Raw genomic sequence first — 15,265 nt, 5'->3', positions numbered from 1 at the left:
GGGGAGAATGGATCTTTCAGGCCTTTCTGCCTCCTCTAAAGTAGCACCACTCCTGCCTGTGTTCATGTGACCCTGAAAAGCTCACAGGAGGGGTGGGATAAGAGTTCAGGATAAAGGACCCCACACACCATTTTGTCAGGCCTATAAACAATATTTGTGCTGTGTCTGTGGTGCATAAGTAAGTAATGACAACAGAAGATTTATGTAACTTTAAGTTGACAATGAGGACATGGAACTTGTCAAGGTTTATCAATACCTCGGCACAGTCATTAACCAAAATGGAGACAATAGTCAAGAAATCAGAAGAAGGCTAGGAGTGGGGAGGGCAGCTATGAGAGAACTAGAAAAGGTCCTCAAATGCAAAGATGTATCACTGAACACCAAAGTCAGGATCATTCAGACCATGGTATTCCCAATCTCTATGTATGGGTGTGAAAGTTGGACAGTGAAAAAGGCACATAAGAGAAAAATCAACTCATTTGAAATGTGGTGCTGGAGGAGAGCTTTGCGCATACCATGGACTGTGGAAAAGACCAATAATTGGGTGTTAGAACAAATTAAACCAGAACTGTCACTAGAAGCTAAAATGATGAAACTGAGGTTATCATACTTTGGACACATCATGAGAAGACATGATTCACTAGAAAAGACAATAATGCTGGGAAAAACAGAAGGGAGTAGAAAAAGAGGAAGGCCAAACAAGAGATGGGTTGATTCTGGGAAGCCACAGACCTGAACTTACAAGATCTGAACAGCACGGTTCACGACAGATGCTCTTGGAAGTTGCCGATTCATAGGGTTGCCATAAGTCAAAATCGACTTGAAGGCACATAACAACAACAACTGTTGTGCATGGCCAACATTTCTACACAAAAAAATACCAAACCACAGGAATTACCATATTGCCAATAAAATGTTTATTAAGTTGACTGTAGTTAATAGCATCCATTTACGTGATTAATAAACTTAATGTAAGGAAGCCAGATGCACACATTACATAATCTGTTCACAAAAGTTCAGTTCCTGTAGTGCAATTTTTGCATGGGTGGGTAGGTGGGTGTCTCCCCTTGACAACTATTTGGGAGAGTCCCAGCCTCAGTGGGGACTAGAAGCACTTTTGTTAAATGGAGTTGTGGCTGCCCTTGGCATACTCCTCCTCTCCCATCCTCCGGCTGCTGGTTTGCGGAGGACGCTGCCTCTGCAGGGGAGAACTTCACGCCCTTCCCATTCCGGCCAGGAAAGAGCCCTGTACCAGTTGAACGCTTCCATATTCCATTGCCAAAGGATGTTGGCTTAAGAAAGGACATTGCATTGCTCTGCGCATGCATCCTGTGTGCATCCTATTTATTAGCATGACTTTGGCCTATGCTGCTAAGGAATCATAGACTAGTACAGCCAGAAGGGGCCTATAAGGCTATCGAGTCCAGCCCCCAATCCAAATGAAAGCATACCGACAGGTGGCTGTCCAGCCACCCTGGAAATGCCACCCTGAACAGATCCCAGCTGAGAACAGGACAGATTGGCCCTCTTCTGGGGAAAGGCAAATCAAGTATCGGGCTCTTCTGCAGGCTCCTCTTCCATTGCCAGCTCTATTTGCACATGGGGTGGCCTCTCCTCTGGTTCCACCTGGGGCAGCCTCTCTTCATCTTCCACCTGGGGCAGCTTCTCCTTTGGTTCCACCTGAGGCCTCTCTTCAGCTTCCACCTCACCTCCAGCATGTTCCTGAGGCAATGGAGTTTCACCCTCCTCAACTATGACCCCATTCTGGTGCACAACGACCTCCACAGGAGACCCAGGACCAGAGCTGCCTGAATCATTATCATAGCCTTGGAAGCTGTTGCGCACCTTCATGATGTACTTGCGCAGCACACTAGCCCCATCCAGAGGGTTGGATGCTGTGCCATTGGCCACCACGGTGCGGCGCAGATGCTTCATCTCAGAGTGGAGGCGCAGCACGGACTTGTTCAGCTCAGTCAGGCGGTTCCCCAGATCTGCACGCACAAGTAGACACAAAAAAGAGAGTTCTATTCAGGGCCAGCGCCAGCAGGCAGCTAGCTTGAGCTCTGGCCAAGGGCCCCTGAGGGGCTCCTCCTTAGGGTGGGACAGTGAAGCTCCCGCGGCAGTATTGGGTTGGAGGACACTGCCATAGATCGCAAAGCGGGAGTTCCCATGGACCACCCCACCCCCACGTTACAGGCTGTGCGGGGGTTAAATAAGCCTACCTGTTGCATCAGCGTGAATGCCCGGCCCACTGCGTGCGCAGGTCTACCTTCACCAAAGATGGCAGCGGGGACGTCCCAAAAGGGTTGACACTCCCACCACCATCTTGAGTGATGGCAGGCATGTGTGCACAGCAGACAGCATGCACATGCAGATGCGCTGACGTGGCAGGGAGGTGGGGTGCCTGGGCTTATTTAAGCCGCATGTTTCAGGTGGGGATATTTGGCTTTATGGCACTGTGGGCCCAGAACAGGCTGGTGCCATCCCTGGTTGTAGCCAACTAAGTTCTACTCAGACCAGTAAGTTAGTTATGTTTATCAACTTTAGTGGGTCTAGGACTCGCATTGAATACCACCCAGGGAGCCCTTGTGGGGGTCGGATCCTGCCAAGGCCTGCCTGAAAATTCTGGTTCAGGCATAGCCTCCCATCGCCGTCCCTATAAAAAAACAGGGAAGGACCATCGTAGGTCAGTGGCCAAGCGCCTGCCTTGCATGCAGGAGCTCCCAGGTTTGGTCCTCAACGGCATCGCCAATGGCATGTGTTTTAGTATCATTGTTTGAGATTTTTTAATGCTCCAATGTAATTTGTATGTTTTATGTTGTATGTCTCCCAGAGTGGCTGGATAACCAGCCAGATGGGCAACTAATAAAGAGCAAATAAACAAATCAATCTCCCGGTAGGGCTGCGGGAGACAGCCATGCCTGAAACCCTGGAGGGCCACACGCCCAGCCACAGTCCTCCTGCCCACGTGCTGAGTTCTGCTCTCAAGAAATGGAGAGAAGAGGCAAGGAGGACTGGGGGCCGGGGAGCCTCGCCCGAGGGGGCCTAATGGAGCGAAGTGGGGACAGAGAGAACACAGTGCTGGGCGAGAGAGCAGCAAGGGGAGTGAAGCTATGGGGAGGCAGGCAGGAGGCCAAGAAGGGGCAGGGAGCAGGACAGGTGGGTTGCAAAGAGGGACCGGAGGGGCGAAGATGGCTGGAGGAGGCCGAGGCCTCAGGGAAAGAGGGGAGGGGGCTGCACAGAGCCAAGCAGAAGTTGCATGCGAGTGTGGGGAAACTCATCACACAGGGTGTACACTGCCGTCTTCCAACCTGGTGCCTTCCAGCTGTGTTGCCAACAACTCCCGTCAGCCCAGCATCATACATCTCTGCTGGCTGGGGTTCATGAGAGTTGTAGTCCAAAACATCTGTAGGGCACCAGGCTGGGGAAGGCCGATACTGTTGGCAGGAGGGGGCTGAGCCACCAATACTGGATGTGGTGGTGGCCCATCAGGATCTCCTCTTCTCAGGGATCATCACTCACCTTTCCTCCGGCTCTCCTCAAACTCCCGCCTGGCCGTGTCGATGTAGCGCTGCACTAGCGCCTTGAGCACCTGGCGCCGGTAGGCAGCGCGGCTCTCCGCACGCAGGCCGCCCTCCTCCATGGATGGGTTAGACTGAGGGGCAAAAGGACAGAGTCAGGCAGCTGGCAGGGCTCACAGTCCCAAAACAAGAAGGGCCGCCAGGTGGTTGGCTCACACCTGGCCAAGGCCCTGGGAGCAACTCTAGACTGTGAGGGGTTGGTGGTTGTGACTGTAAACGCACTCTGCACATGCTTCAATGGGTCCTGTTGTTATTTTGCATAGTCTAGGACTTGATCCTTTCACCGCAATGAGGAGCTGAGCCCGAATACCAGAAGACCCTGGCTTAAATTAAATCTGTGGGTTGGATCCTAAAATGGTTTATTTATTATTTATTTTATTTCTTAGATTTATATTCCGCCCTTCCTCCCAGTAGGAGGCTTAAAGTTTTACCTTAAGCAACTCCCTTGAGTTAACCTCTCCTAGGGTAGAGACTTCCTGTTCTGTCTCCACCTCTCTTTTCTGAAAATAGGGGCACATGACGCTAGTCAAACCCTACACCTTTTCACTGTAAAACCTGGTGGGAGCCGCTTGAGTGTGTTTTTAAAACGTTCCAAGAGATTTCACAACCGATTGGCAGAGCAACCCATTCCCCCTCCAGGTGTGGCCAGTGGACACACTGCTGTAGGCAACCAGTGTGCTCACAGCCCCAGAACCCAAACCTGGGTGTCTTAAGTATTGCCTGGCTCCAAGCCTTTAGTAATGATCTCAAAAAGCCAAACTCAGCCTGGCCCTGATCCAGCAGCAGCAGCAACGTAAGCCTCTGTCTCTGCGTAATAGATTGGGGGGGGTTAGCCACTGTATATGTGTGTGTGGTGCTTGGAGAGATGATCGTGTTTGCACCTGCCTGTCCTTTTTCCAAATCAGACTTTGCCAACCTAATGCCCTCCAGATGTTTTAGACCACAACTTGCATCAGCCCCAGCCAGCACAGCCAATAAGCAGGAGTGGACTGTGGGGTGGGCGGCAGCCCTTACCTGACCTCCCGGCAGTGGAGTCGCTGCTGCTTACTTACTGAGAGGGAGTGTGGGAGGGGCAAGGCGGTGGGGAGGTTGGCACTGTGAAGAAACACAGGCTCAAGCACCATTTTGAGTCCACTGGAGCATTTGCACAGCACCAACCTCCCCACTGCCTTGCCTCTTCACAGCGGTGTTTCTGGTGACTCCATGGCCAGGTGGTCAGGTAAGCTCAGCCACCTCGCTGCTCCATCGTCCACTACTGCTTGCAATAGGTGCTTGTGACACTTGTGTCACCTTGTGTCCAAGGTGGCTTTCTCTGAAATGCTACCAGTTCCACGCGCAGGACCAGCCAGACAGGCCCAGCTTTGCAGTCTCAATGCGTGGATGAGACGATGGTGTCGGGTGGAAGGGTTCGGATTTGTTAGGCACCGGGGAACATTTTGGAACAAGCCGGGCCTGTACAAAAGGGACGGGCTCCACTTGAACCAGAATGGAACCAGACTGCTGGCACTTAAAATTAAAAAGGTAGCAGAGCAGCTTTTAAACTGACTGAGGGGGGAAACCCGACAGGAGCTGAGAAAGGTCCGGTTCGGAATAAACCTCCCCCCTGGGATAAAAACCAAAGAAATGATGAAATTTTAAAAGGGGTAGGCCTAGAAGTAGGCATTGTGAGAGCAGGGACACAGGATATAAATTCAGAAGAGCAAAATTACCACAGGCCTAACCACAAGTGCCAAAGACACTTGAAGAGAGACACTGCTTACAAGTGCCTGTACGCTAATGCTAGGAGCCTGCGAACCAAGATGGGAGAACTGGAGTGCTTGGTCTTAGAGGAGAGCATTGATATAGTGAGCATAACGGAGACCTGGTGGAATGGAGAAAACCAGTGGGATACAGTTATCCCTGGATATAAACTATATCGGAAGGACAGGGAAGGACGTATTGGTGGCGGAGTCGTTCTATACGTGAAAGAAGGCATTGAATCCAGCAAGCTTGAAACCCCAAAAGAGGCAGACTCCTCCACAGAATCGTTGTGGGTGGTGATACCATGCCCCAGGAGGGACTTAATACTGGGAACGATCTATCGTCCGCCTGATCAAAATGCTCAGGGAGACCTTGAGATGAGATATGAAATTGAGGAAGCATCCAAACTAGGAAATGTGGTAGTAATGGGTGACTTCAACTACCCGGACACAGACTGGCTGCATATGTGTTCCAGTCATGACAAAGAAGCAAAGTTTCTAGATATTCTAAATGACTATGCCCTAGACCAGTTGGTCATGGAACCGACCAGAGGGACGGCAACCCTGGACTTAATCCTCAGTGGGGACCGGGACCTGGTGCGAGATGTAAGTGTTGTCGAACCGATTGGGAGCAGTGACCACAGTGCTATTAAATTAAACATACATGTAACTGGCCAATTGCCAAGAAAATCCAACACGGTCACATTTGACTTCAAAAGAGGAAACTTCACAAAAATGAGGGGATTGGTAAAAAGAAAGCTGAAAAACAAAGTCCAGAGGGTCACATCACTCGAAAATGCTTGGAAGTTGTTTAAAAACACTATATTAGAAGCTCAACTGGAGTGCATACAGCAGATCAGAAAAGGTACCGCCAGGGCCAAGAAGATGCCAGCATGGTTAATGAGCAAAGTCAAGGAAGCTCTTAGAGGCAAAAAGTCTTCCTTCAGAAAATGGAAGTCTTGTCCAAATGAAGAAAATAAAAAAGAACACAAACTCTGGCAAAAGAAATGCAAGAAGACAATAAGGGATGCTAAAAAAGAATTTGAGGAGCACATTGCTAAGAACATAAAAACCAACAACAAAAAATTCTATAAATACATTCAAAGCAGGAGACCATCTAGGGAGACAATTGGACCCTTGGATGATAAGGGAGTCAAAGGTGTACTAAAGAACGATAAGGAGATTGCAGAGAAGCTAAATGAACTCTTTGCATCTGTCTTCACAGTGGAAGATATAGGGCAGATCCCTGAACCTGAACTAACATTTGCAGGAAGGGATTCTGAGGAACTGAGACAAATAGTGGTAACGAGAGAGGAAGTTCTAAGCTTAATGGACAATATAAAAACTGACAAATCACCGGGCCCGGATGGCATCCACCCGAGAGTTCTCAAAGAACTCAAAGGTGAAATTGCTGATCTGCTAACTAAAATATGTAACTTGTCCCTTGGGTCCTCCTCCGTGCCTGAGGACTGGAAAGTGGCAAATGTAACGCCAATCTTCAAAAAGGGATCCAGAGGGGATCCCGGAAATTACAGGCCAGTTAGCTTAACTTCTGTCCCTGGAAAACTGGTAGAAAGTATGATTAAAGCTAGATTAACTAAGCACATAGAAGAACAAGCCTTGCTGAAGCAGAGCCAGCATGGCTTCTGCAAGGGAAAGTCCTGTCTCAATAACCTATTAGAATTCTTTGAGAGTGTCAACAAGCATATAGATAGAGGTGATCCAGTGGACATAGTGTACTTAGACTTTCAAAAAGCGTTTGACAAGGTACCTCACCAAAGGCTTCTGAGGAAGCTTAGCAGTCATGGAATAAGAGGAGAGGTCCTCTTGTGGATAAGGAATTGGTTAAGAAGCAGAAAGCAGAGAGTAGGAATAAACGGACAGTTCTCCCAATGGAGGGCTGTAGAAAGTGGAGTCCCTCAAGGATCGGTATTGGGACCTGTACTTTTCAACTTGTTCATTAATGATCTAGAATTAGGAGTGAGCAGTGAAGTGGCCAAGTTTGCTGATGACACTAAATTGTTCAGGGTTGTTAAAACAAAAAGGGATTGCGAAGAGCTCCAAAAAGACCTCTCCAAACTGAGTGAATGGGCAGAAAAATGGCAAATGCAATTCAATATAAACAAGTGTAAAATTATGCATATTGGAGCAAAAAATCTGCATTTCACATATACGCTCATGGGGTCTGAACTGGCGGTGACCGACCAGGAGAGAGACCTCGGGGTTGTAGTGGACAGCACGATGAAAATGTCGACCCAGTGTGCGGCAGCTGTGAAAAAGGCAAATTCCATGCTAGGGATAATTAGGAAAGGTATTGAAAATAAAACAGCCGATATCATAATGCCGTTGTATAAATCTATGGTGCGGCCGCATTTGGAATACTGTGTACAGTTCTGGTCGCCTCATCTCAAAAAGGATATTATAGAGTTGGAGAAGGTTCAGAAGAGGGCAACCAGAATGATCAAGGGGATGGAGCGACTCCCTTACGAGGAAAGGTTGCAGCATTTGGGGCTTTTTAGTTTAGAGAAAAGGCGGGTCAGAGGAGACATGATAGAAGTGTATAAAATTATGCATGGCATTGAGAAAGTGGATAGAGAAAAGTTCTTCTCCCTCTCTCATAATACTAGAACTCGTGGACATTCAAAGAAGCTGAATGTTGGAAGATTCAGGACAGACAAAAGGAAGTACTTCTTTACTCAGCGCATAGTTAAACTATGGAATTTGCTCCCACAAGATGCAGTAATGGCCACCAGCTTGGATGGCTTTAAAAGAAGATTAGACAAATTCATGGAGGACAGGGCTATCAATGGCTACTAGCTGTGATGGCTGTGCTCTGCCACCCTAGTCAGAGGCAGCATGCTTCTGAAAACCAGTTGCTGGAAGCCTCAGGAGGGGAGAGTGTTCTTGCACTCGGGTCCTGCTTGTGGGCTTCCCCCAGGCACCTGGTTGGCCACTGTGAGAACAGGATGCTGGACTAGATGGGCCACTGGCCTGATCCAGCAGGCTCTTCTTATGTTCTTATGTTCTTGTGTAACTGTCTTTCCCAAAGCAAAGAGTGTACAAGTTGCGGGGGGGGAAGGGGGACAGGGTTGCATGATCCCTCCCAGCTATGTGCTTGATAGTCTTCCTCTCCCTCTGTTCCAACACCCACCTTTGCCCCACCCCACACAGATCCAAATGTTGGGGGGAGGGAGGAATAGCCCACTGCAACCAGAGTACCCAGTGCAAACAACATACTGTTGTGAGTTTGGGGGTTGGAATGGATGATTCCTGTGGGCCCCCTTCCAGCCTCTGATTTGGAATCCTGTGCCTTGGGGTGAGGGGCTGGCTGTGTTGGCCAGATGAGTTCATTTTGTTAAGCTTATAGAGTGGCCAGTTTGCTAATGGGTCTTTCAGGTGCCCAGCAACTGGTGAATGGGGCAGGAAGATCCTTTTGTCATTGAAACTCTTCTGGACAGCCTTCCCCCTCCCCTCCTGGCGCTAGCAGAGGTTTGTGCTTTGAGTGTGGAGAGAGTTGTCTCAGAGACAGGATGGGAACTGGAGGCAGGAAGAGAGACTGCCTCTCTGCACCATGGCTTTAGGATGCCTCCTGCAACCCTGATGGAAAAGCTGGATAATGGACTGCTGATGCCTTGATCCCCTCCATCCTAAGCTCAGGTTGGAATGTGTGTAAATAAACAAACCATATTTCATAAAGACACCACAGTCTCCGCTGACCTTCTTCCCAAGGAAACCAAACCCTGGATGAGCGCAGGGACCCCAGAAATCTCACTGCTCGGAGATTGGGGTGGTGTGCAACAATACACTTGAAAAAGCCACAAAGGGAACTTACAATGGTTGGGATCAGGGGATATTTTTGCTGCCGCTTCGGTTTGTAGCAGCAGAGGAAACGGAAAAGGCCCCTGAGAGATTAAAAAGAATAAAAAGGTTAGCAGAGAAATCCCTGAACAAGACCAACTGATTGCACATTTTTTTATTATAATTAACTTAACGAAATTGATATACTGCTTATTAGATTTAAGAAACCCTTCTAAGTGGTTTACAAAGGACAATATAACATATTCAGGAAAAACAGCATTAAAATAAATTAACATAATTTTACATTATTAACATAATTAACATAAATGTGCTGTGGGGTGCCGGAGGGTACCATCTTGTCCCCCATGCTGTTTAACATTTATATGAAGCCCTTAGGAGCGATCATCAGGAGCTTTGGGGTGAGGTGTCAGCAGTATGCTGATGATACCTAGCTCTATTTCTCTGTAACATCTGAATCGGGAGAGCCCATGCAAGCCCTTGACCGCTGCCTGGACTCGGTGGTGGGCTGGATGAGGGCCAATAAACTGAGTCTGAATCCTAGCAAGATGGAGGCGCTGTGGGTTGATGGTTCCCGAGTTCGGATAATTGGTCAGTTGCCTGCTTTGGACAGGGTAGTACTCCCTCTGAAAGAGCAGGTCCATAGCCTGGGGGTGCTCCTGGATCCATCTTTGTCGCTAGAGGCCCAGGTGACCTCCGTGGCTAGGAGTGCCTTTTACCAGCTTCGGCCGGTAACACAGCTGCGGCAGTTTCTGGACCGGGATAGACTGACCACTGTTGTCCACGCACTGAACTTCCAGGCTGGATTACTGTAATGTGCTCTATGTGGGGCTGCCCTTGAGGTTGGTTCGGAAGCTGCAGCTGGTGCAAAATACCGTGGCAAGACTGCTCACTGGGGCAGGGTATCGCCAACATGTCACCCTGCTGCTGAAAGAATTTCACTGGCTGTCCATTTGCTACTGGGCCAAGTTCAAGGTTCTGGTTTTGGTGTACAAAGCCCTATACAGCTTGGGACCAGGATACCTGAAAGACTGTCTTATCCCTTACATCCCCAGTCGATCCTGCACTCTGCAGGTGAGGGCCTCCTACAGATTCCATCTTATCAGGAGGAACCGGGCCTTTAGCATTGTGGCACCTACCCTGTGGAACTCCCTCCCCTTAAATACTAGACAGGCGCCACCTCTGTTATCTTTTCAGCACCTTTTTAAGACCTTCCTCTTTCAACAAACCTTTTAAGTTAAGACCTTATCCCAGTCTGTGTCTGTGTTGGAATTGCTTTTTAAGATTTTTAAAACCTTTTTTAAAAAAATGTTTTTACAGTTTTTAAAAATGTTTTGTTTTAATGTATTTTAAAGTCTGCTTTTAAGATGTTTTGAATTGTTTTAGTGCTTTTGTTTGCTGCCCTGGTCTCCTGCCAGGAGGAAGGGCAGGATATAAATAAAATAATAAATAAATAAACAAATAAAATAAGAGAAGCAGTGTGGGGTAGTGAGTGCTGGACTGGGAGACCAGGATTCAAATCCCCACTTGGCCATGAAGCTCACTTTGGTAACCTTGAGCCAGTCTATTTCACAGAGTTGGTGTGTGAATAAAATTGGAAGGGTAAAACTGTGTTTGCATGCTACCTTGATCTCCTTGGAGGAAAGGTGGGCTATAAATGTAATGAATGAATTAACAAATGAATGAATGAATAAATAAATATTTGAAAACTAGAAATAAAAGCAGCAATCTTAAAACCATTATACATAAATAAAATTACATGTTAAAACTGCATGTTAAAATTGTGTCTGGTCCTCTCTAAACCCAGTAAGGACCACCTCTTTATGTGCTAGATATTGACCAATTTATAATCAATGTGGACATAAAGATGTTTACTGTCATTCTGGTCGACAGGTTGCAGGAAGTGATTGCTGGTCTAATTCACCCAACCCAGGTGGGATTTGCGTGGCAGTGTGAGGGGATAGGTTGTTAGTTATATATATATATATATTTATATCTTTTCTTTCTCTCTCTCTCTGTGTCTCTTCCCGCTCACATGAGAACCTTCCTTTATGGTGCAACCCCTGAATTAAAATTGGAGGCAAGAGTGTGTTGTGGGAGAATTGGGGGGCTAGGAGGGGGGCACTCTCTACTCTGGATCAGCTGATCAGCAAAGAGGGGGCTTCTCTCTCTCTTTTTTAAAATAGCATCTCTGATTTTCTTAATGGTATTATGAACTGACATGTTTCCTGCTCTTTTTACCTTTTTATTACTCATGTTTGTTACTTGTATTGTTACAAAAAAACCCTGAAAGACCAGGGAACTACGAATCTGAAAAAATGACATGCCTGGGAAAAAAATTTTTAGCAGGTGCAAAAAACAATGCCCAGAAAAAGGCAGGAAGGCAGAAAGGCAGAAAGAAAGAAAGAAAGAAAGAAAGAAAGAAAGAAAGAAAGAAAGAAAGAAAGAAAGAAAGAAAGAAAGAAAGAAAGAAAGAAAGAAAGAAAGAAAAAGAAAGAAAGAAAGAAAGATTATTTGTGAGTGGTCAGTGGTTAGGCCAAACGAATGGATCCAGGGCAAGCTTCTTTAGGAACTGCTGTACAATTACCTTTTTTGCAAGGTGGCAAGGGACCACTCCCTCATGCAATGAGGCATTAACCATGCACTGGACCCAGTCAAAGTCTTTCTGATAAATTTAACGAGCCAAGAAGGACAGGGGCCAAGAGGACAGATGGCCTGGTGTGTAGCCACAAGCACCCTTCTCCCTCATCGGGCTGCATAAAGTGAAACTGATCCCACAACACATCACAGACTGCATCATTGGACACTTTGATTAGAACCGCGACAACAGCAGAGTCAAGTTGAGCAACTTTATCCTCTAAATTGTGCAGCCAGTTCATCCCAGCGAGTCCTCCAAGGCTCCAGGGGTCCTTCCCCCACCATGGGAGTCAGCAGCCTGCAGACAGAGCTCCGCCATCCGGCTACTAGAGGACGCAATGCAAGGTGCAAAATGCGCACCCTTTGCCGCTCCTCCTGTCCCATGGGGGGCACAACCTGTGCTTGGTCAGAGTGTGACTTGGAACTATCCCAGACATGTCCCCGCCTCCCATTTTTGATGCTGTCAAGTGCAGCTTGACGCTGCTCCTGTGGTGGCCAAATTACCTGATGACGTAGAAGATGGCCTTTGGTGTTGGGATGATGTTGAAGGGAACTGGCAGGGTCAAGCCTTCCCTGAAGAAAGACAAGTAGAGCTTGGAGCGTGCAAATTTCCATTCCACATCGGCATCGTTCTGCAGAGCGCATGAGGAAAGAGGCGGTAAAGAAAGTTCTGGAAACTACTGAGGATGCTCTTTATTTAAAGCACCTTCGCCCTGCTCTTCAGAAAAAAGCAGAGCAACTCACAGAAGATCAATAAAAACAGCAACAAACATTATCTGCCTGCAGGCCAACATAGCAACACAGGAACTTGCCTGACACAGGAGTCAGACCAGTGGCCCATCTAACTCAGTATTGTCTACACTGACTGGCAGTGGGTCTCCGGGGTTTCAGACAGGGGATATTCCCAGCCCTACCTGGAGTCACCATTAGGGATTGAATCTGGGGCCTTTTGCATGCAGAGCAGATGCTCTACCACTGAGCTACGGCCTTCCCCCCGACAGGTAGGAATTGGGCAGCAGATACCAAGGCAGTCGCATCTCCTGGGGGTGGCAGCATTGTCCTGAGACCAGCAGTGCAGCACTCCTACATGCTGCATAACAGCTGAAGCTCCCGTAAATCTGACCTATAGCAGGAAAGAGCAGCTGTGTATCACCCGGTCACTTGGGGACTGATCATGGGTAAGCAACACCAAGGTTCCTCAGCTGGCTACAGTTAGGGAGGTTAGAGAATTCTGGCAAAAATGGAAACAGGAGAGGAAATTCATCCAATTTGCATGTTCTTCAGCGGTCAGAACAGAAATCACACCAGCAAATACAAGTGGTACTTGCTTTTTTTTTGAGTCTGCAAACATTATATAAATAATAATGTTATGTACTGCATTGTTTTTTATGCTTCCCTTCAACTCCGTGGCACAGAGTGGTAAGCGGCAGTAACACAGCCAAAGCTCTGCTCACGGCCGGAGCTCAATTCCAACAGAAGGAGGAAGTTGAATTTCCGGTAAAAGGGGTCGAGGTCCACTCAGCCTTCCATCCATCCGTGGTCGGTAAAATGAGTACTCAGCTATCCCACCCCATATATACGGTCTGCCTACTAAATGTCGCAAGACGTCACCCTGAGTTGGAAACGACTCGCACTATAAGTGCAGGGACACCTTTACTTTTCAACTGAAATGGATTACACCATTAACCACTTACGTTTTGGCCATAGAAGATAGCAAAATGAATTATGTAGGTTTTAGCAGAAGCTGAACTGCAGTGGGAGAGAAACAGCACTGACTGCAATGAGCCCAGGACGGGATGGAAATGGCTGCAAGTCCCTGGCTGGCCTGTGTAGTCTATGGATTTGGAGATCCACCTCTCCCTTCCACACTTCCCAAACATCAGTCCAATTCCAGTATATCTGAGATACCATGCAAAGGATGAACTGGGTGCCTGTTACTCATCTCCTAACCTGGGTCCCTCAGGAGAACTCACCTCAATTTTCTGGAATGACCTCGTGATCATGGCAATGAGCATATTGAGGAGGATGACCACCATGACAATGGTGAAGACCCCATAGAGCACCCTCCCTACCAGCTCGGCCACATAGAACTGGGGCATGTCGACCACATCGTGTTTCTCCATCCCAAGCATGGTCCAGAAGAGGAACTGGAAAGTCTCGTTGAAGCTGCATGAGAGACAGCAAGCTGAAACAGCTGGAAGGGAGGGTTGAATCAGGGGTACCCTCTTCCTGTTAATCATGTGGGTTACAGGGCTTCTCCTCGCAACCTCTTTATTCATCCTGATTTGCTTGCACAAAGCTTATATGGCGATTATATTATATCCAATCTGTATTGAGCATTCATCCTAATTTGTTTACAGGCTGGTTATATGACAAAGATCATTCATCCTGATTTGCTTGTGCGGTGTTTACATGCCTTCCTCTTAATTCATCCCACACTTTTTAATGCATTTCACCTTCACTTCCCAAACCACAGAATGTCTGTGTGCTTTTTCAAAAAGTGGATTTGTTGTGCCACTTGCCAGAGGTGGGCGGAGCTGGAAGCAAAATGTGGGTGGAGCCACAGATTTTACGCTTACCTTTGCATAGTAGGCTACATTCCAGCTACACAAAACTCAAAGGTCTCTATTCCCCCCGCCTCCATCTCCCTCCTTCCTCCATCCAGGCAAGAAAGGTTCATTTATCATAGTTCAAGAGCACATTTCAGCCAGGCAGAAACACTCAAGGAGAGCGCAGAGCAAAGCAGGTGAAGGTTGTGGCCTGGGGGAAGAATCTGAGGGCAAGACAGAGGTGGCTGATCGAGATTTGCTTTATGCAGCAACGTGCATTGGAGACAGACACCATTCTCTTTCATAGTCTATCTTAAACAAACACAAACTCATTGTATTAAGAAAGTACACATGGATAGGAAAGCCTAATCATCTACACCCACTAAATTCAAAAGGGAGGGAGAGAGAGAACTGTGGAAAGGAGGAGGAGGAACTGGAAGTGATGATAACCCTGAGAATATCAGTCTGACCAATCAGAGGCATGCTGGAGGAAAGTAACAGGGAGAGAATTCAAGCAGGGGCCCTTTCAACTGACTATGTCTCTTGACCCTAATGGTGAGTAGATTCAGCGCATCCAGTGAGACAATGCATTGACTGAAGTGAAACTTCCAACACCGCTTCTCATTGTCTCACACTCCAAGTCACGACTCATAAGAACATAAGAAGAGCCTGCTGGATCAGGCCAGTGGCCCATCTAGTCCAGCATCCTGTTCTCACAGTGGCCAACCAGGTGCCTGGGGGAAGCCCGCAAGCAGGACCCGAGTGCAAGAACACTCTCCCCTCCTGAGGCTTCCGGCAAATGGTTTTCAGAAGCATGCTGCCTCTGACTAGGGTGGCAGAGCACAGCCATCATGGCTAGTAGCCATTGATAGCCCTGTCCTCCATGAATTTGTCTAATCTTCTTTTAAAGCCATCCAAGCTGGTGGCCATTACTGCATCTTGT

At 47.7% G+C, this 15,265-nt stretch overlaps 1 protein-coding gene across 1 annotated transcript in view; it reads right to left on the bottom strand.

Moving 5' to 3' along the window:
• Nucleotides 1–1,545: 1,545 nt before the first annotated feature.
• LOC133386136 (short transient receptor potential channel 2-like) overlaps nt 1,546–15,265 on the bottom strand; it is a 33,497-nt gene continuing 19,777 nt past the window's right edge. The window contains exons 10-14 of the mRNA XM_061629742.1: nt 13,747–13,939; nt 12,278–12,405; nt 9,153–9,222; nt 3,523–3,655; nt 1,546–1,991 (exon numbers count right to left, since the gene is read on the bottom strand). Of these exons, the coding sequence (XP_061485726.1) occupies nt 1,546–1,991; nt 3,523–3,655; nt 9,153–9,222; nt 12,278–12,405; nt 13,747–13,939 (970 nt within the window). The remainder of the gene's footprint in view (nt 1,992–3,522; nt 3,656–9,152; nt 9,223–12,277; nt 12,406–13,746; nt 13,940–15,265) is intronic.

The sequence above is a fragment of the Rhineura floridana genome, chromosome 5, assembly GCF_030035675.1.
Source record: "Rhineura floridana isolate rRhiFlo1 chromosome 5, rRhiFlo1.hap2, whole genome shotgun sequence".
Taxonomy (NCBI): domain Eukaryota; kingdom Metazoa; phylum Chordata; class Lepidosauria; order Squamata; family Rhineuridae; genus Rhineura; species Rhineura floridana.
The sequence above is the reverse complement of the archived record's forward strand: the minus strand, read 5'-3'. Positions and strand labels throughout refer to the sequence as shown.